Source organism: Sturnira hondurensis, unplaced genomic scaffold (assembly GCF_014824575.4).
Source record: "Sturnira hondurensis isolate 20B ecotype Veracruz unplaced genomic scaffold, ASM1482457v3 Scaffold0000880, whole genome shotgun sequence".
NCBI classification, from domain to species: domain Eukaryota; kingdom Metazoa; phylum Chordata; class Mammalia; order Chiroptera; family Phyllostomidae; genus Sturnira; species Sturnira hondurensis.
In genome coordinates, this window is record NW_028073511.1 from 19,479,826 (window position 1) to 19,502,289 (window position 22,464).

General features: G+C 40.1%; 1 protein-coding gene across 1 annotated transcript in view; it reads left to right on the top strand.

Annotated features, from left to right (window-relative positions):
• CCDC80 (coiled-coil domain containing 80) overlaps window positions 1–15,521 on the top strand; it is a 34,615-nt gene extending 19,094 nt beyond the window's left edge. The window contains exons 4-8 of the mRNA XM_037055134.1: window positions 3,765–3,901; window positions 5,509–5,657; window positions 11,067–11,170; window positions 13,660–13,740; window positions 15,014–15,521. Coding sequence (XP_036911029.1) covers window positions 3,765–3,901; window positions 5,509–5,657; window positions 11,067–11,170; window positions 13,660–13,740; window positions 15,014–15,360 — 818 coding nt within the window. The 3' untranslated portion in view covers window positions 15,361–15,521. The remainder of the gene's footprint in view (window positions 1–3,764; window positions 3,902–5,508; window positions 5,658–11,066; window positions 11,171–13,659; window positions 13,741–15,013) is intronic.
• Window positions 15,522–22,464: the final 6,943 nt, after the last annotated feature.

Here is a 22,464-nt window from a genome sequence, read left to right on the forward strand (position 1 = left end):
GCAAAGCTTTTAATTATGATGTACTCCCATTTGCTTATTTTTTCCTTTATCTCCCGTACCCTACAGGATATGTTGTCAAGTATATTGCTATTTGAAATATCTGAAACTTTACTGCCTATATTTTCCTCTGGGATTTTTATAGTATCATGACTTGTATTTAAGACTTTTATCCACTACTGTCTAGTTTCATTTTTTTGCAAGTGCCATTCCAGATACCCAGCACCATCTGTTGAAGAGGCTATTTTTATTCCATTTTATGCTTCTGCCCTTTTTGTCAAATATTAATTGACCATGAAGATGTGGGTTTATTTCTGTGCTCTCTATTCTGTTCCATTGATCTATGTGTCTGTTCTTATGCCAATAACAGTCTGTTTTTATTATAGTAGCCTTGTAGGATAGTTTCATATTGAGTATTGTGATTGCTCTGACTTTGTTCTTCTTTCTCAAGATTGCTGAGGTTATTTAGGGTCTTTTTCATCTTTCATATATTTTTATATGAAATATATATAAATCTTTGAATATTTGTTCAATATCTGTGAAATATGCCATTGAATCTATAGATTGCTTTGGGTGGTATGCATACTTTAATTATGTTAATTCTTCCAATTCATGAACACAATATATGCTTCCATTTATTTGTACCTTCCTCAATTTCTTTCTTCAGTGTTCTATAGTTTTATGAGTACAGGTCTTTTACCTCCTGATTAAATTTATTCCTAGGTACTTTATTTTCTTTGTTGCTATAGTAAATGCGATTTTTTTCTTAGTTTCTCTTCTGATAGTTCATTGTTACTGTACAAAAATACCATTGATTTCTGAATATTGACTTTGAATCCCACTATTTTGCTGAATTCATTTATTAAGTTGAATAGTTTTTTAATGGAGTCTATTGGGTTTTCTATGTACAAGATCATCTCATCTGCAAAAATGACAATTTTACTTTCTCCTTTCCAATTTGGATGCCCTTTAGCTCTTTTTCCTGTCTGATAGCTGTGGCTGGGACTTCCAGTACTATGTTAAATACAAGTGGTGAAAGTGGATCCCTTATACGTCTTCCTGATTTTAGGAGGAAAGCTTTTACTTTTTGCCCATTGAGTATGATGTTGGTGGTAGTTTTTTCATATATGGCCTTTATTATGATGAGGTATATTCTCTCTTTTCCCATTTTGTTGAGTGTTTTTATCATAAACTGGTGCTGAATGTTATCAATGTTTTTTCTACATCTGTGATATGATTCTGTGATTTTTATCTTTTATTTTGCTAAGTTCATGTATCACAGTTATTGATTTGCAACTATTGTACCATCCTTGTATCTCTGAAATAAACCCCACTTGATCATGATGTATGATCTTTTTGATGTATTGCTGGGTCTGGTTTGCTAATATTTTGTTGAGGATTTTAGCATCTAGTTCATCAGAGATATTGGCCTGTAATTTTCTTCTTTGTTGTGTCTTTACCTTGTTTCAGAACTAGGACAATGATGGCCTCATCCAAAGAGTTTGGAAGTCTTTTCTCTTCTTGAACTTTTTGAAATAGTTTGAGAAACCTAGGTGTTAGTTCGTCTTTGAATGATTAATAAAATTTGCCTGTAAAGGCGTCTAGTCCAGGGCTTTTCTGTGCTAGGAGTTTTCTGATTATTTCTTCAATTTCATCAGTTGCTATCAGTCTTTTCAGGTTTTCTGCTCCTTCCTGATTCCATTTTGGAAGATGGTATTTTTCTAGAAATGTATCCATTTCACTCAAGTTGTCCAGTTTCTTGACATATAGTTGTTCATAGTAATTTTTCACAATCTTCTGTATTTCTGTGGTATCATAGAAGGATATTTTAACACCCCGCTATCAATAATGCACAGATCTTCCAGACAAAAAATCAACAAGGATATAGTGGCATTAAACGGCACTCTAGATCAAATTGATTTATCTGACATCTACAGAACATTTCACCCCAAAGAAGCAAAATATATTTTCTCAAATGCCTAGGGATGATACTCAAAGATAGACCACATGGTAGGACACAAAATAAGCTTTAACAAAATCAAGAATATTGAAATCATATCAAGGATACCCTTGGATCACAATGGCCTGAAACTGAAGTCAACCTCAAGAAAAAAAAAAGTCATTCTAATACATGGAGGTTAAATAGCATGTTATTATATAATGCATGGGTTAACAATGAGATCAAGTAAGACATCAAAAAGTACCTAGAAACAGATGAAAATGAACTCACAACAATCCCAAACCTATGGGACACAGCAAAGACAGTCCTGAGAGGGAAGTTCATAGCATTACAAGGCCTACCTAAAAAAGATAGAAAAATGTCAAATAAACAACCTAACATCACACCAGAAGAACTAGAAAAAGAACAATAAACAAAGCTCAGAGCAAGTAGAATGAAGGAAGTAATCGGGATCAGAGCAGAAATAAATGACATGGAAACTAAAAACAGCTCAAAAGATCAATGAATCCATGAGCTTATTCTTTGAAAAGATAAACAAAATTGACAAAACTTTAACCAAACTCATCAAGAAAAAAAAGAGAGGATCCAAGTAAATAAAATCAGAAATGAAAAAGGAGAAGCAACAATTGATACCACAGAAATATCTAAATACTAAAGGCAGTTAGGGGGAAGGTAACAGGTTTTTCCTGAGTCTTGGTTCTTAAAAGTAACCAGCTTAAAATAATTAATATCCTAAAAAGTCATATTTGGGGGCGACAAATTCTGTTTCTCCTCCAGCCTTTGTTAACAGTTGTATGTCCTGCTTGACCTTTCCTAGGCATATGGACATGTAGATGTTTTGTCTTTTGTCTTGTTTCTAACAAAGACCAAAGTCATAATATGCATTTCATTCTGCAACAATGCAAGAATAACGATCAATGGTACTCAAGCCATATAACCTCATTATCTGCAAAACTGTGGTGGTTTCTTCTGCCCTACAATTCACTGGGTAACAATGTTAATAATAACTGACAGGTTCTCATCACTAATGCATCTATCAATCACATATTTGCTCATTTTAATTTTTTGAATTTTTAAAAACTAGGGGGGATTATTTTGCAGATGAACATTCTAGTAGAGCTGAGAGAAACCCTGTGACTTGTAATGGGGAGAAGAAGTAGATGAAGGTGTACTATCGTATCCAAAATGCTTTCCAGGCAGAGGCGCTGCCGTGTTCACACTTCCCATTTTCAGTAACATGGCTTACAGCTGTATTCACTTACAATATTTGTATTATTAATAGCTTAATGTTTTTCTGGAGCCAAAATGAACCTGATAGCAGGTTTGAACATAGAGTTTCCATTTTTCTCTGTGGCAGTGACATGGTTCACTGAGGCCCAAAGTGATTCTGTGGTAAAAGGGAGGGACATGCAGATTTTAGACTTGACTAAGTGAATATCTGGTCTCACTTCCTCATGAGTTAGGGTGACGACTCACTCCCGGGTGAAGTGGCAGTTTTCTTGTAGGGATGACTCAGCAGTCTTTACTCTCACTTTGCTCTCCAGGATTTACTGTGACCAGAATGGGCAACATTTTGGAGCTTGGTCATCTTTAGAAACATGACTTTCAAAATGAGTTTATTCATTCATTTCTATATTTATTCACCTTATAGACTTTTGTTTAAACAAAGTATTCATTAAATATAGACAACTAATGAAAGCTGTTCTAATTAATGCCAGATAGAAGAGGCCCAGTGTCTCTATCCACTGATTCCCACTGATATTTATCTTGTCATACCCATACTTATTCACATTTTATTTGCCTTAAGATAATGAGAAACCCATGCAAGTGGTGGATGATGAGGACTTGGTAGACCAGCATCTCATCAGCGAACTGAGGAAAGAGTATGGAATGACCTATGACGATTTCTTCATGGTACTCACAGACGTGGACCTAAAAGTCAAGGTATGGTTTGCTGTTTTGGATAATGTGGTGCCATTCCTTAGAACGGCAACTCTCAATTTTTGTCAGTGAGTCTCTTAGACATATGAGTAAACACAAATTATTTTATAAACAGGAAGGTTTTAAAATGGTCCAAATAGTCCCTGCTGGTTTATAGAATTTGTGTCCAGAAATGTGGTCTCTGGAAAAGCCTGGGTTGGATGACCTCCTATGACCCAGCTGTTTGATTCAGACCAATCAATGTCTTGCATTCATTGGACTCTTGTTGAATGGCCACGATGTGCCAGGCCCTGGGGATAAAAGGTAGAGTATTTGGCCTCTGCCTTCAGGAAAACCAGGTTTAACATAGGCCTACTTTGGAAGGGCCTAGAAGTTTAACTCCTGATCAAACATGGACAAGACAGTAAGGTTTTAGACCTACTTTCTTTGTATGCTTGGGGTCAGAGGTTCTGAACTAAGAAAAATGATTTTAAAAATTAATAAAATAAAACAGCTAACTCTATTAACAGAGTGCTTTCATTATGACAGGCACTCACCTTAACTCTTTATAAGCCTTATCTCAAACATGTAAGGCAAATAACATGAATTATTTTTGTTTCTAAGAGGAAGAAATAGAGCCCTAGAGTAGTTAACTACCTTGCCCATTGGCTGGTTAACATTGGACTTCATATCCACACAGACTGGCCCCAGAGTCGCTGTCTTAACCACTCTAGTGTACAGAAAGCATGCTGTGCTGAGGTGAAAATCATCAGGAAAAGGGCTGCCTGTCCAAATAGTAGATTCAACCTGCAGTATTTTTCTGAATCTGGAAAGAGGTCCTTTCATTAATTCATACTGTACCTGTGCTGCCCGACCTCTCATCTTGTATCATCCCTAAGGTTTCTACCAGCTTTCATATCCAGTGGTGTACTGAACGTCCCACTGGGGGCTTGTAGCCTTGTCCGGGCTCCTCCTCAGCTTGTGCTCTATGCTCAGCCAGCCTCCAAATCCATCACAGGTTACTGTTGTAAATTCAGATGAGTGGGATGCAGGAGACTGAATTTCATTATCCTTAATTGGATCCCAGCTCTTTTCTGAGGATATACAAGGAAACATGACCTAATTTTAAGTGGTGCTCACTCAATAAAATAATCTCTGTGAATCACAAAGAGTTTATGTAGATTTCTAATGGCCAAAGAAGAGGCCTCTTGCTGGTGGAAAAGTAGTCTTATTGCTCAGGTAGGATATTTTAACATGCTATTCCATCCCTGTGTTAGATGTGGCATTTCTCACTGTCTCTCCAGTTGTGTAGTGAGCAGGACTCAGCTTAGACCCAGAGGTAGGGAAGTAAATCCAGGACATGTGTGGTGAGGAAGGCACGGACTCTTTCCAATAAAATGAGTGCAGTTAAGAAGCAATCCTCATAAAAGGTGAGTGGCGGTTGTTTCATGGATTCTGGAGTTCAAAACATCAGCAGAGGTACTGCTACAGGAGAGAGTTTATAAATCACTGAGCCCTCTAGGCTCTGATTTTTCTCAGAATTCCCCGGAATTCTCCTGGGCACTCTCTCCCTTGAGAAGAGGGGAGTAATATTCTTATACATTATATACTTTCTATTCTTTCTTAAACAGCAATACTATGAGGTGCCTATAGCAATGAAGTCTGTGTTTGATTTGATCGATACTTTCCAGTCCCGAATCAAAGACATGGAAAAACAGAAAAAGGAGGGCATTGTGTGCAAGGAAGACAAGAAGCAGTCACTGGAGAACTTCCTATCCAGGTACATCACCTTTGGAGTCTCTGAGGGGCAGGCAGAAATGCATCCTGGGTAAGCTGGTGAAGACACACAGCACGCACACAGCTCTTCCCTGGTGAAAGGTCTGTCTGCTTCCCAGCCCTCCGCCACTGGGCTCAGTCTTTGCCATGTTGGAAGTGGCTCTGGTCACAGGCTCGCTGGAGTCAGCTCCAAACTTGAATGTTGATTTGGTGGCTTTGGATAAATCTTTTCTGCTTCTTTTTTTTGGGGGGTGGGGTGGGTGCAGCATAGAATACAGAATTCTAATCTGTGAAGATTACTTTATTCAGTCAGTGAATTTTGAGGGCCTTGTATGCAGTATTTTTATTTTACATTATTTATTAGGCTCCTGGTTTCCAGCAGGATCCTGAACACTGTGCTTGAAATTCTGCTTCTTTCCAATTCTGCAGAGAACAACAAAAGCCCCACCAGGACCTCAAAGGGAGTGATCCTCTTGACCCTGCTCCCTGGTTCCCTGGGGAGTGTGGTTTATTGCAAACCACTGTAGGGAAACATTGTATGTATACAGAAAAGAGTGTTAAAAAAATCTCCCCATGTCCTCCCTTCTCCNGAGGGCCTTGTATGCAGCATTTTTATTTTACATTATTTATTAGGCTCCTGGTTTCCAGCAGGATCTGGAACACTGTGCTTGAAATTCTGCTTCTTTCCAATTCTGCAGAGAACAACAAAAGCCCCACCAGGACCTCAAAGGGAGTGATCCTCTTGACCCTGCTCCCTGGTTCCCTGGGGAGTGTGGTTTATTGCAAACCACTGTAGGGAAACATTGTATGTATACAGAAAAGAGTGTTAAAAAAATCTCCCCATGTCCTCCCTTCTCCGTCCCTTCCCCCATGTTGCCAAACCCTTCATCTTCTTTGCTGGATGTAATCTGCACAACAATCCCATGATCTAAATACTGTGACTATTGTCATGTTACAGATGAGACAACTGAGGCTAAGGGAGATTAAGTGAATAACTTTCATCATTCAGCTAGTGTCAACTCTAGGACTCAGTGACTCCGAAGATAATCTGGCTCCTAGAGCCCACATTTTTATCTAATACTGCTGTTGAAAATATGAAGTGAATTATCTTTAGTCTTGGACCCAGAGGCTCAGAGTTTGAAGCAAAAGAAGATAATAGTAAAACCACAGGATTTCAGAGCTAAAAGGAATCTGAGGTTCTCCCTTCATGCATGTATTCAGTGCAATGCCAGTCTCTAGAATGGAGATAGAGGGTGCATGCCTCTCCTGGGGTCTAACTCTCAACTCCGTCTTCATGCCTCTCTCATGGCTGAGAAAGGGCTCTGGGACTCCATTGGGCAGACGGCTTCTTGTTCAGTCCCGGGGCCATTGAAACATCAACTTCAGATTGAAGGTCATCCCTCTAGATGGCATTGACTTAGAAGATAAATAATAAGAGCTCATTGTTGTCCTTGAAGATTTTAAAAAATCATTTTCCTTTCCTTTCCTTTTCATTTCCCTTTTCCTTCCATTCTACTTTCCTTCCTTATACAAGATATTCTTTGAAAGTTTGTTTCTGATCTTAGTTTTCCCATGAACATTTAAGTTAGACTTTTAAATCTATTTATTACTTGGGGAATTTTAGCTATCAATTTTAAGGGGCATTGATAATATTTGATAATGCTTATAAACTCAGTAATTAAACAACTTTATTATTTCAAACAGACATTTTACATTATATATATGTCTTATATGTTTTAATTGCTTGAAAAAATTTCTGAGTACTTAAACGACTGATAAATTTAAGAAGTTAATCTTATAAACACAGTGAATCTAAAGTTCTCTCATATGTTCCAATAACTGTGTGTTTAGGGAGATTTCAACTTAAAACCATACATTTACACCTAATACTCAATTATGCATTCTAACTAGGAGTTTGAAAGATGTCATTTTATTAAGCCAAAGTTTCACCAGAACATAAATTATATAAAGAAAAGCAGGATCTGCTTAGTAGTATATGTATATTATAACTATGATTTCAACTCTTTGAAAACATTCTCTTTTCAGTTCCAAATCTTTCAGGACTGAAAGATGCATGCCTTCTGAACCATCCCAGTGAACTCAGGTTGCCCCCCCTCTAAAACAGACAGTTACCACCCAGTTCATTGATGCTATTTGTAACCAAGGGTTTGGATCAGCCACAGCAGCCTCCACCACACACAGCAGGAGGGGTTCTTCTTACCACCGCCAGGCAGCGTGTCTTTTATAATCACCGTGTCATGGGTTTTAAACCTGAATGGAAGAGCTGACATCCCCTCAGTTTTATTCCCTCAGTTTTATTCCCTCACAATCTTGCTGTGCTCATGGACACTGATCACTGACTTGAATTTGTCACATCTTTGATTCTTAAGACTTGTCCCCACATTTTGAATCTAAAGTTTTTTGAACTGGAGAGGGTCCTACACTATGTCGCTGTATTTTCCTTAGAATTTAAGACCCCATGTGGGCTCTTACATTTATAACTATTTCAGGAACATACAACTCATGGATATTCAGAATGGTATATGCTTATACTGTGGATGGTCTCTGGCTACACATGACTGTGGTCACAACTCATCAAATCACTGTGCTAATGATTATCATTGGTCATAACATTTGAAGTTCCATAGCACATTACTTAAAGGCTTGAGTAAGACAGCCCAGAGTTAACTCCACTCATTGTCTGTGTGATCTTGGGCTTTAGTTTCCTTCTTTGCAAAATAGGGATACTAAGCATATCTAGTCTTTAGATTGTTGTAAAAGATAAATTTAATACTGAAGGTAACGATGACCCAGACTCGAGCCCAAAGTGAGCAATGAGTAAATGCGGGCCATTAGTAAGAGTCTCAGGGCCAGTTAGTCAGCTCCTAGTTAGAGAATTTTGTCATCAAGGGAGAGGCGAGTAAACACCTCAGGACTGAGAACCAGGCAAAAAGAACTGAAAAAGAAATCTTTTAAAATAAAAGTTATGTAAATAAACCAGTATCCAAATGGGAATTTTCCTTCAAACTTGCTGAGTTGTTGGTGGGAGTATTAAGCCTGGTTTCAGCTGACCAGACTCTGAAGCCAGTCCAACCTTTAGCGACACTCATCTGTTTCAGGTTATAATTACCTTTCTGTGACACAGGAGCCCCCAAAAGTGGGCAAACACACACTAATTTTGGAATGCCGGTCAAGAGAAGCAAACATATCCATAGGTCATAGAACTTTTATTTACTGAGAAACTAAATGACAGAAAAACAAGTTGTCCAAAATAGGGATCTGTGTCACACGCACATCTCTTGTTACATCCTATGGATGTTATTTCCTTCAATGTTGCAAGCTGGGGGCTTTTAGCTTAATGTGAAGGGACTGTGGAAAGAATGACCTTCTCTTGGTGTGTCTGCGACACGGAGTCTCAGACCCTCATATCCTCTGCAATCAGGACAGTGTTCAGTGGTGCACACAGGTAAACAAGCCAAAATATACCTCACCCAAAATAGCTCCCTCCAGGACACCCTACAGCTCTGTGTGAGGCCGAGTAGGCTGGCCTACTTTGGAGGTTGGGGGGGCGGGGGCCGGGAGGGGGGGCGGGCAGTGCTGGTCTGGCATGTCTCCTAAGGAAGCAGGGAGAGAGCAGGAGGCCATGTTTGTGATCCGACAGCCGTCACTGTTCCTTTTCCCAGGAAACCTTGGACAGTCTCAGATGCGCCTCTCTCCTCTGTGCCAAACACATTCATCTCCCTATCCTCAGTGGAGATTTTAGTTTTTCTTTCCCTTTGAAGAAAAACAAGCAGAGGAAGCGAATGTAATGTCACAGCAAGCAATTCTTGGCGAGCCTTGCTACAGGCATCTATTTAGAGGTTGTATTTCATCAGACTATCATTTTCTCTCATTCACCCAAACCACTATTCCCCCAAGAGGCCATTTTCTTTGGGTTGAAAATGCTCATGTTCACTTGGAGGCTGGAAGGGGCACAGGGAGAGAAGCCATGAGTAAAATCAGCCGGCTAACAGTTCAGCGGGCGCTCTAACAACCCCTAGTTGCCCACACTGAAGGCAGAAAGCAAAACCCCTTCTCTAGTGAAGGCAGAACATGAGACAACACCACACCGTTGCCCTTGGCTGCATACCCTCTCTCTTTCCTCCCCTCTCAGGGGCCCGGGCATCAGGATCGCTGAGGGTGGTAGACGAGGGAAACCATGGCCTGGGAAACAGAGAGAATTGTAGTTTGCTACCGCCTCTTCAGTTGGCTAGTCAGGCAAGTTACTTCACTTCTCTAAGCTTCGTTTTGTCACCTGTAGAATGAAGGCAATATGCCATGTGCTCACTGAGCTGTAATGAGAAAGCCACACTGTGCGGAAATTGAACTATAAGATGATACGAACACCAGGGTTGGGTCAGTTATCATATGGCAGTGAGACAGACAACGTGCAAGGTCTGTTAGTGGGCAAACTTCCACACCTAGGAGCCTGCAGATGAAGACACCATCTATGTGCATGTCGTGACAAGGATACCTTACATTTGTGAGCTTTGGTTTAAGTCTTGTAACACCTCTCTGATGTAAATGCTGTTTTTTATTCCAGAGATAAGGAAAAATTGAGAATTACATGAATTGAGGGACATGCTTAAGGAACCCAAAAAGGAGCAGTGACAAAATGTTTCCTGGCTACAAGACAAAAACTCTTTCCAACACCATGCCGTGTTGAAGCTATAATTGCAGAAGCAAGTTTACTGTGTATTCTAAAGTCCTGTGGCTCTAGGTTTATTCCCATTCTATTTCATAGGGTTACTTTATAAGTGTTGGTTTTTACTCATATGATCGGGTGCACGTCAGAACTTGTGCTTGCCTCTGGAAAAACTGGTAGCTACTGGGGAAAGTGAATAGAGTTTTGTGTGTCCAGGAACCTTCCTCGACCCTCTGAGCCACTTTCTTGTTTTCCTTCTTCCTGTTGCCTACTTAAAATTCGACTCTCTTTTCTTACTCTAGCTCTTATCCATACAACTATTTCTTAACCCTCCCCCCTTGAAGCCCTAGGGATCTCTACTAGAACTTGAATTTTCCTCAGTTCTCTTCTGATTTCTTATTTCTGCTACTACAATATGACATACGATTTTGGCCAGTCCTCATGGCGTCTGAGAGCTGTGTCTCTTCCTGAGTGGCCTCATCAGGCGTGGGGGCCAAACTCATGCCTGACTTGCAAATACCACAGTAGGCAGATGGTGGAGTTACAACAGAAAAAGCTCAAGAAGTATGGAAAGGCAGTTTAATGGCTTTGAGGAGCTATGAGACATTTCTAAGAGTCAGTTTTTTCATTCTGGGCATAGGAAAATGCCAGCAGCCAAAATCATTCTGCTTTCTCACACTGGCCTATATTATTTCAAGTACTCATTGTGGCCTCCTGCTTCTTTCCCAGGTTCCGATGGAGGAGGCGGTTGCTGGTGATCTCAGCTCCTAATGATGAAGACTGGGCCTATTCACAGCAGCTCTCGGCCCTCAGTGGTCAGGCATGCAATTTTGGTGAGTGGGAAGCCTCGTCATCACGGCTTTCCTACACCACTCTCTTGCTGGTCAGCTCTAAAATGAAACATAGAAGCTTAGATCATTCAAATACTCCGCAGTCCAGACTGCAGATTCCCAGACACTTAGTCAGTTATATTGAGTATAAAGTTGCTTTCAGGCTGGCACCTCAGTCAACTGGTGTCTTTTTCTTTCTCAATATTCTCCTCTCTCAGATTCTTTATTGCAGTGTTTGAAAATACGCTGCTTTACTTGCAGTGATTTGTGTTGTGTAAGACACATGCGTGTACACACACACACACACACACACAATATTCTCAAGATTATAAAACCTAGATATTATCATTCACTTAGATAATTCTTCGGTACCAACACTGGGTGCTTCTCTACAAATTAAATGTCTTTTGTAAAACAGGAATGGCTTTGTAAATTAATATATTAATCGAAACACATTTTACTATATTGTTATTCCTTTAAAAAGGCACCAGGAAGACTGCAAGATCTGTTAAACAACATTATTTTTAAGACAAGCAAGTCAAAAAGAAATGGTTTTGTTTTTTGGTTTTTGTAGCGAATTGCCCAGTGTTTTGAAAACTAACATGTGCTTTTTGTTTTTTTACCGAATGTTGTTATTCTAGAGGCCTGCTCGAGCTAATATCATTTTGAATGTGGATATGTAGAAAGTAAAATGCACAGCACATAAAACTTACTACCGAGTTCAGTGATAAACCACAGAGATAATGGCAATTTCCAAAGGGGAAATCACAACCGAAATCTCATTTAAGACTCACTGTGCAAAGGAAGAATTTTTGAGAGTCGTGGGTGTGGGGAAGCAGCAGGGGCCAGAGTTTTTAAAAATTCATTATTGCAACATAGATGAATCAACACTATTTTGATGATTCTATTAGGAAGAAGAATCATGTGTTATTACAAAGCTGTACTTGATTTATTGAAGGGGAGGGGCTGAGTTCTGTAAATACTAATCTGCATTCTTGCTGTGGACCAGTACCTGTAGATTACCAATACATCTCAGTTGTTACTTATACTCCTGTTATCAAGGTCAATCATTTAAAACTTTATATCAAGATATATAAGATTTGATTGTACCACTGTTCTTAAGCATATTTTAAATTATTTATAACCACAATGGTGCCAGAAAAACAGACGTTCTTAAAGCAGTTAATGACCCTTCACAATAAGAATATAAATAAAATCATGGCTTAACTTTCTAAAGACATCTCTGCAGCACCTGTTAGGTGGTGTTTTTCATTTCTGCGTACAGAGCCTAAAGTCACATTACTGTAGGCAAACTCTTTTGTTTACAAGGTACAGGAAATGTGATCAAATCATGTTTTTCAGGAATAATGAAATTCATAATCTTCCCTTTGGGAAACACAATTCAACAACATGTAGCACAGAATGTTTCACTTTCTAGGAGAAAAATAAAGAGCACAAACTTTTATTTTTTTGAAATAGCCTTTTGCCTTAAAGGAGACCTCCAAAATGGCTTTCAGTTTTCTCTCCAGGACAACACACACCATCAGTGCTCAGATTATTAGTTCCAAGTTACGATCCCCACTAGGCTGGGATCTTGCCTAAACCACGAAATCTTGACAGATGAATGGACAGTTCCCTCGCCCTCCTGTTTCTTTCTCCTGAGTCCTTCATGGGCGCTTTGTCTTCAGGAGAATCCCAGTGAGCTGCCCAGGCCTGACCTCTCTCCTTTCCTGAAACTTTAGCTGAGGGTGGGAAGCAAGCCATGCTCACCTAAGAGTGACTTGCCCCCTCTGCAACCTCTGAATAAGTGATAAGTACCTGCCCGTTGATCGACAGACTTTGAGGAAGCCAGAATTATTTCTTTAACAATCCCAGTGGATGGGATCTTCATTTTCTCCCTCTGAAAGTGATCCATGTAAGTTTGTCACTTTTTTTCAGAACGCTAATCATGTTAGACCATCTCAGGTATGTTAATGTTCTGATGACTTTATTTTTGTTTTGTCACAGTTTAAGAGCAAATTCTTCTATTTTAACCTAAAAAAACACCCCCCCAAACAAACATCTGACCCTTTTGTTCATTTTAAAGTCTGCAATTGGTCTTCTTCAAGGTTTTAAAAGTATTTACTGTATTTTTTTGGACCATAAGGTGCACCTTGGTTTTAGAGGAGGAAAATAGGGGGAAAATTTTGAAGCAAAAAGTGTGGTAAAATATTTAATAACATGAATAACAAAATATTTCACTAATGTAAATGTAAACAGAACTTGACAGCAGCATTAACAACCATTATTCCTCCCAAATTTGGGGGTGGTGTGTCTTATAGTCCAAAAAATATGGTAAATGTTTTCTTATGGAATAATTAAAAAGTAGATTATTCTTTCTAATCAGGTTATATTCTAAGAGGTTTTAATTGTAAGACATTGATTGGTCTTTGGAAGTAAAAGATGACGTAGAGTCCTTTCCCATAATTCTGTGGCTTTCTTTTTTCTCTCAGGTCTTCGCCACATAACCATTCTGAAGCTTTTAGGTGTTGGAGAGGAAATTGGAGGAGTCTTAGAACTGTTCCCGATTAATGGTATGGTGTTGTCTTTTATAACAGTGTGAACTACTGTTAGGTTCAGTTAAATCATATTGAATTATATGCAAGCAGTGGATATACCTCTAAGGCACAGCTGGCAAACACAAAGCCTGCAGGCTGAATCCGGCCCTCCACCTTGCTTTATCCGGTCTGGCACCTCGTTTCTACCCAGCGGCAGCACTAAGCTCTCACTTAACTGTTAAGGAGTAGTTACATTTACCCAGTCCTAAGATTACATTCAGCCTTTTGAAGGCAACCACGAGGCTGATGTGGCCCCCGGGGAAAATGATCTTGACACCCCTTCTCTAACGGGCACCCACCTCCTCTGCACACATGGAGGTGCATGTGTGTGTGTATGTGTGTGTGTGTATGTGTGTGCGTGCAGGCCCACACAGTGTGAGTGGAGAGGAAGGAGAAATGGAGTGCAAAAATTAGCACTGTTTCTATTACAAAATCATTCATAAGTGATAAAAATATTCACTTTCTTAACTGGCAATTTTTGTCTACATAGGAGGACTCTATGATTTACAAAACATTTTCATCTGTTATTTAATTCTTAATTCTCACAATGGTACTATGAGGCCTATAGGTTATATCTTATTGATTCCTTTTCAACAGATGGACATGTACTAAAAGGCTCTGAGAAACTGAAGGAATATGACTAGCTACTAAAGGTTTCAAAAGGCATATCTAGCCCTTCCTTCCACTATCAAGCTCTTTACACAAGAAAATGTGCATAAAATCCTTGCACAATGCTGGGCAGTGTCACTAATCATAATAGTTTAAATACATTTATCCAGCTCTTACATAATTGGTATTTTTCACCTTTGACGATAAAATAAGCTTTTTCAAAATACAGACAATAGAATAAACTTTTTATACAGACAACAGCATCAAAAGAAAAATTGTAATTGCAAAGAACTAAGCTAATTGGAAATAAACAGGCACATAAACAATATAATCTTTGTTAGTGACAAATTTTAAATAAATTGATCCTGCCAGGATTAAATTAAGGGACTGGTTTTATATCTTGTAACATGCCCATGAAAGAGAGAACACGTGCCCCAGAGTTTGACACTAATAATAATGTTGCAGAACAACAGGGACATTTACTTTCTGGTAGGAAAAAACAGCAAATGTATTTAATTGGATTTTGAGCCAAAGAGAGTAGACTCAGGAGTCCTGTCGTTACTCTCTCAGTGATCTCTTCTCATTTCGTTTTCCTGAGTGCTGACTCTAATCCCCTAATATTTTCCTAATCCTATTCCAGGGAGCTCTGTTGTTGAGCGAGAAGATGTGCCAGCCCATTTGGTGAAAGACATCCGGAACTATTTTCAAGTGAGCCCTGAGTACTTCTCCATGCTTCTAGTTGGAAAAGATGGAAATGTAAAATCCTGGTATCCTTCCCCAATGTGGTCCATGGTGATTGTGTACGATTTAATTGATTCGATGCAACTCCGGAGACAGGAAATGGCCATTCAGCAGTCACTGGGGATGCGCTGCCCCGAAGATGAGTATGCAGGCTATGGTTACCATAGTTACCACCAAGGATACCAGGATGGTTACCAGGATGACTACCGTCATCATGAGAGTTACCATCATGGATATCCTTACTGAACAGAAATTTGTAACCCTAGCCCCAGACAGTTTCCCCTCCAGCTGTTAAAGCCACATGTGGCCAGCTCTGTAAAGTTCTGCCTACGTTCCACACTGCCCACGTCCTCTTCCTTTTTCTTTCAGTGTTCTTCCAAGATTAAATAATAGCAAACCTTTGCCTACTCCTGAGTTGTTATTGAAACCTTACAACATAAAGATGTGTAAAAGAATTGTTTGTTTCTCTAACTGGAGGGGATGTGGTGCTGAATAATGGTCCTGAAAATGGCTATTTTTCTTCTCTTACGTGATGGACATGATTTGGAATACAAGAGTCTGTAGAATACGTATTTATGTCTCTCTTTTCCTTTTTCAGTATTAACTGGTAAGTGAAAACTGTGATAAAGAAAATTAAAGATCACAGCACATATTTTCAGGAAATGTCTGAACAATTGGAAGAGATGGTTTTTAAACCTTTTTTGAAATACCAGTTTAAAATGATTGACGTGGCTCTCCTTTCTTTATATTGTTATTTTTTTTTCATGGAGCTCTATACCACAGGAGTCCAGTGAAAGTACCTAAACCAGCTTTTCTATCACAGCCGCTTCCTGCTTGGTTTCTGTTATCTTCTGTGCCTTTCCAGAGATAGAGCAGGAAAAAGGAATCCCTGAATCACCAGCAGAATCTGACAGAATTCCAGCAGGTACCATGGAGTTCCTGGCCTGGAAAACCTTGACCTCTCACAGTTGAACCCCTGTACTTACTTGCTGATGGGCCTGTTACCATACTAGACCTTGTAAAATAAAATTACAAAGAAGGAGATTATATCTAGGAGTTCTTTTGCATGTTCAAAGTGTAAGATATAATCCAAATATAATCCTTTTCTTTGAAAAAGGACATTTTTTTACATTTTACTAAATGCCCTCCCTTCCTCCCTCCCCCCTCTACCACCCTTCCTTCTTCCTTCCTTTTCTTTTATTAGCAAACAACTAACAAGTAATATTACCAACTAATAACTATGAGCTTCCCTGAGGTTGTCAGTCAGATTCCCAGGCATTAGCATCTTACAGTGCCCGCCTCCGTCAATATAATGAGGTGCTTATTTTTGGGCCACTGTTATTAATAATAACTAATTCTTCAAATAATCTTTGTAGTGGTTATTAACTCTGATGATCACAGACATCAATAACTGCATTCAAACCATGTGTGAGTATTGGCTGGTAATTTATCTGTGCCTATTTGCATAAATCTGTCCTCACATCATCTGAACTTTCTGATAATTATAGTATAAGTGGAAACTGTGACTCAATGAACTTGAGAAATCCCTTGCTTTGCTCCTCAGTCTCATGAAGGACATTCATTCTTTCCTGTTATACAAAAAACTGAGGTCCAGAAAGTTCAAGTGACTTTAGAACACAGTTCTCTTATTATAAATTTTGCTCCTGCCGCATCCCTCTCCCAAGGTGGAGAGCTTCCCCCTCCCTCTTTCTAGAACAGCCTGTACCAGCAGCTAGACAAGTGCATGGGGGAGAGCCAGGTAGATGTGTATTGCTCTTAAATTTATGCCAAGGTAAAGCACAGCTTAAAATTGCCTCTCCCTGCAAAATAAGAATACCATTGCTTTTGAAATGATATAGGGAAGATTTTTAAAAAATTCTCATCTGAGGATATGTTTATTCATTTTAAATAAAGAGAAAGAGGGAGAGAGGGAGGGAAAGAGAGGAGGAAGAGTGAGGGGGAGAGAGAGAAGGAGGGAGGGAGCAAGGGAGGGAGAGAGGAATATCGATCAGTTGCCTCCCACAATGTGCCATGATGGGGATTCCAATCCACAACCTTTCTGATGTACAGGATGATGTTCCAACTCACTGAGCTGCCTGGCTAGGGTGATGTAGAGAAAACTTTTAAGTAAGAAGTGCAAATAATCTCAGTTTTAGGAAATATAATAATGAGGAAGCTTCATCTCCCAAGGAAATTCATTAGATAGATATAGAAAATTTACTTTTAGAATAATATCAATAAGCTTCTAGCTTCTGCAACCAAAGAAAGACAACCATTTTTTATAACTTCAGATTATTTTTTCAGTCATTCTTCTGGTTTCACTCTTCCTGAGATGAATAATTAGCACTGCATCTAAACTCTTCTTTCTCTGATGAGTGTGCTGAGACTTGGAGCACTGTAGGATCAGCTATAGATCGGTGAGAGAACCAAAATACCTTCAAAGGAAGATGTGGTTAGCAAATGTCCTCAGCTTTTATAATCTGGTAAAATACAAGGTACATTTTAGCAAATGAGAGAATTGGAGATATAAGTAACTTGAATCTCTGTCTTCTGGGGCATAGGTAAGATAGTTTGAAATCTAGGTATTATTTTCTTTTCTTTTAATTTTTATTTTATTTATGTATGGAAACATCAATGTGTGGTTGCCTCTTGTGTGGCCCCCACTGGTGACCTGCCCTGCAACCCAGGCATGTGCCCTAACTGGGAATCGAACCTGCGACCCTTTGGTTTGCAGCCCCCATTCAATCCACTGAGCTATGCCAGCCAGGGCTAGGTATTATTTTCTATAAATTATTTCCTTTAAAAACAATAGCGACAAAAAATGGAAAGGAACAAAAAATATGTTTTTTGAGAAAAATGGTGGAATTAGGATAATTTGAAAGAGAAGCACCCAGTTGAACTAAGGAAATCTGGAAGACTCTGAAAAGGACATGGCCTTGGCAAAGTTACTGGTTGTCACAAGTCCCTTCCATGAATTTCCAAGAATTGTTTTCACCAGAGAAATCCCAGGACTCTGAGGTGAATATTAATTCAGCAGAGAGATCCTTCCCGTACTACAGAGACAGGCTGTTCAGATGCAGTAGAGTCCGTAGCACCCAGATGGTCTGATTTTCTGGAGTTTAGTTAGTAATGAAGCTCATGTCTTCTCAACTTCTAGAGCATAGAGTTTAAAAACAGCTCAAGACCAGGGAGAACTGTGACCTCAGCAGGCCCCAACTGATGGTCTCAGGACACAGTAGTATATGGAGATTCCAGATAAAGAGAAACATCTTGAAAAGAAACTCTGTCCACTGCTATGCCACCACAAATTCTCCTTTCCCTGCTGGTTGTTTTTCCTGCCCTCCTTTCTCCTCCTTGGCTGCTGTATACTTAATAGTTTGGGCTGTGCAGAGAGTGAGGTATAGCTGGTGAGCACTCCTAACTACAGACAAGATGAAGCACAATTAAGTTCAGTTGCCTCAGAGTTGGTGCCAGGCGCCCCATGCCAGACTTGCTCTTAGTTTTGTTGTTATAAGCTCAAGAATCAAGGTTACGGAGTTCTGTCTTGGTCTCGGCCTATGACAGTGATGCTATCCTTAGGGATGCCTGAGGCACTCACCTGCGCCCCTACTATTTGTGGCAGCCCCCACAGACATTTCCCTGACCAGAGCCAATGTTAGGGCTGGTGATGCCTTGTCCTTCTTACACACATATTTGCAAGATGCACTTTAGCAACAACCCCCAGGGAACTTTGAAAAAACAAGGTGTTTACTCCCAGATTCTGGAGGGTACACACAAGGTCTCAGGTAGGGAGAGTGTGAACCAGGGGTTTTGACTTTATTGGGATCAGGGATGGGCTGTCTAGGGTTTCATGGGTTCACTCTTTATTGGTGAAATTAAAGTGTGGAAAGGAAAAAGCAGGATGACCCAAGTGGACAGTCATCCAGGTCATTTGGGGCTTTCTGAAAGGGCAACTTCATGGGTGGGCAGCTGACTCTTTATTTACGTAGTTGTCAGTGTTTTTATTCAAGATGGATGTCTTTGAATGAATGCCTTGGCAGGCTGTTATTGTCCAGCATGTGTGTTACAAGTCACAAAAGCTAATTGTCAGGCCCTTACACTACACCAGTTTTCAATGGGTGTCCCAGAAAAGCCACTGGACTCGGGGAAACTGCTGGTCCTTGCCCTGCCATGTACTTACCTGCCTATATGACCCGAGATGAGTCATCTTGCCTCTGGGACTGTTTCTCATCTCCAAATAAGAGAGTAGAACTAGATATCTAAGTTTCTGTCTAACTCTGTGACATTTATGAATCTTTCTTGACCTTTAGAGAGTGGAATGCTAGGCTCATAGGTTTCCTGTGATTGAATTGACATTGAATTCTCAGAGAATCCAGAATGCATGGCTCAGACTTCAGTTCCAGATTTTTATGGGGATAGGCAAAGTTATTAAACAACTTCATTGAAGTCTTCCCAGCATAGGGATCGCACTGCTGCAGCTGAATCGGTGGCATCACATTATCACCCCTCAGGCACAGAAACCCTCATTATCTCCTGACAGCCAGACTGGCACTTCAGGTGAATGTCCTTGTGAGCATCCTTCACTGTGAGCAGCCTGAAATTTCAGGAGTCCCTGCAACCAGGTGTATTATTGTTCTTCAACATAATACTCTAATTTGTTGACCACATGTATCATCCAATATCCTGACGCTTTGACAAACAGGGCAATCCCTGGCAGACTGCAGAGGCCTTAGGTATTATTACTTTTGTTTCTAGAAAGCAAAAAGAAAAGACTATTTACAATGCAAAAGGAGATACTTGAGGGAGGGAGGGACAGAACAGCTTGGCAAACCATCCTGGAATATTGCTGATCCTTGGAAGCAAGCCTCACCTACTTTCCACAAAATGTTATAGAAAATTTCTCCCGCAGATGTCACGTCACTTTGCTTGTCTCCTTCAGTCCTCTTCCCCATCTGTGGCTTATCATGAACACTTCTTTTTTTAAAAAGATTTTATTTATTTATCTTTAGAGAGGAAGGGAAGGAGAGAAGGAGAGAAATATCAGTGTATGGTTGCCTCTCGTGAGTCCCCTGCTGAGAACTGGCCTGCAACCCAGCCATGTGCCCTGACTGGGAATTGAACCGTGATTGTGTGGTTCGCAGGCCCGCGCTCAATCCACTGAGCTACACCAGCCAGGGCTGTCATGAACACTTCTTAAGGGCCAAACTAGAATAGGGTGGGCAGAGGCAGGTATATGCCTGAATTTGTCGAGACCTGTTCAAGAATAGCCAAAAGCCTTGATGTGTGACGAGAACCATCTGGTCGTTTCATTTCTTATCCAAGTTACTAACTTGCAGAATAGACTTAAGGTATGAGATGATTCAAACACTTATTGTATTTATACTATTTTCTATGTACTCAGCTAGACACCAGGAATCAGAACTGAGAAAGACATTTCCTTGTACAGACTAGCAGAGAACAGGTATGTATACAGTTAATTATAAGAGAATATGTCTAATCTATGATGGGTCTTTATTGGAAGTGGGAGTGGCTGGAAGGGACAGGGAGAGATGAATGATGCTAATTCCTCAATCTTTTGGAGGCTGGAATGATTACATTGTTCTTCCTGTCAGGCTCCACGTGATTTGGGCTAGTCCCCCACGGTCACTCCATTGTCGCCACAGTCAGAGGCTTTTGGACACTCACAGTGCAAGCACTGCTTCCCCTGGGAACTTCTTACCTTTCCCAGATTTAAGATGTCCATGAAAAGATGGTGGCACTAGTGTTAATTCATTCATAAACATCACCTCCCCCTGAAATGAACTAAAATGAACAATAAGTAATGAGTTTATAGAATAAAAGTTTATTGAGGTTGAAACCAGGAAATAGCCTTAAGCTTATAGCATAACCTTTGAGTAATGTGTACTTATTCACCATCCCCAACTTGGGAAAAGTGGGCCCTAGGAAACATAATACACTTGCAATCTATTGCCTGTGCAAAGATGAGCTGTGGCCGAGAGGCCAAAGTGAGGTGACACAGCTACAGTCTGTCTTTTTAGCCCCCTTTGGGCCCACCTAGGTTCCTAATTGAAAGAAGGAGGTTTGGAGGTAAGGCTATATATACGGAAGGCAGAGTTGGTTTGCAACTAAACTGAAAAAGCTCTATCTTTATCTCCATGGACGTGAGGATGTCTGGTTTTTGACTCCTGGCCAAGATAAGGGCAGTGGGATTTATGATGTGCCATTTAAAGTTTGAAATGACCCTGATAATCCCCAAGGTCAGTTTCTTTAAACATGGCTCCCAACTAACCTGATAAGTGAAGTTAACTTGGCTGATTACATGGCCAGAGAGTCATAACTATTCTGGGAATTCCACTTTGAGCTCTCCCAGTGTCGGGACTCTTCGTAAACATCCGGTGGTGTGAGTCGGAGGCAATGTGCCAGCACAATCTGTTGGACAAGTGGAGACCCTGCGGGGCTCAGGCACCAGCTCTCCTGTGGACCCCCAGTGTCCACGTGTCTGCACACTCCTTTCCTTCCTGCACTGTAACCTTCACCTCGAAATAAAAGTCTTCTGTGAGGTGCTCTGTGGAATCTGGTGAGCCTTTTTGAACATATGGATTTGGGAAATCTTTGTAGGGTGGTGTGAGTAAATTTTACATATAAGAGGTATAAAAGAAGAAATATTAGAATATTTTATATAATAGATTAAATGTATATAACATTAACACAAGGATATATAAATATATAAATACAGATAGTATGCAATATAAAAATTCCAGTAGCAAATTTCACAGCCGTAGAGAACACTTATACGCTGTTTTCAAGGCACTTCACCTCACCTGACTTCTTACTGGAGCAGGGGGCTCAATCTGAAACAGAGAAGTGATAACTCTTGCTTCACAAAGAGGAGAGCATATTACCCTGTTTTTATGGATCTGGCCCTCAAAGCAGGAGTTCAAACCAATATAGAGGAAAAGGACACACTTAGGAAGTTTCCTCGTGACAATGTTCTATGGTTCCCGCTTCCCTTCCACCTCCTCGAAGCGGCTTCCAGCTGTTTAGCAGAACTTCAAAGGTGACACTCGGGGGTCCAGGTAAAGAGTGATTAGGTAAGGGGGATTCTACTCACACCATTTTGTGGCAAGCGTTGGGCCTAACTGGAATGTTTAATTTGTTTAAAAATAAGTACAGAGAAATTTTAAGAGAAAGGACCTATACAAAAGGCGTTCACGCACCTAGGCTTCAAAAACAGCCCACCTGCATGGGGGGAAAATCTGTACCTATATATAGACATGCACACATACCCATACAGATCCATACATGTGCACACATACATACACATATAATATAGCAGGAAAACATCTAATT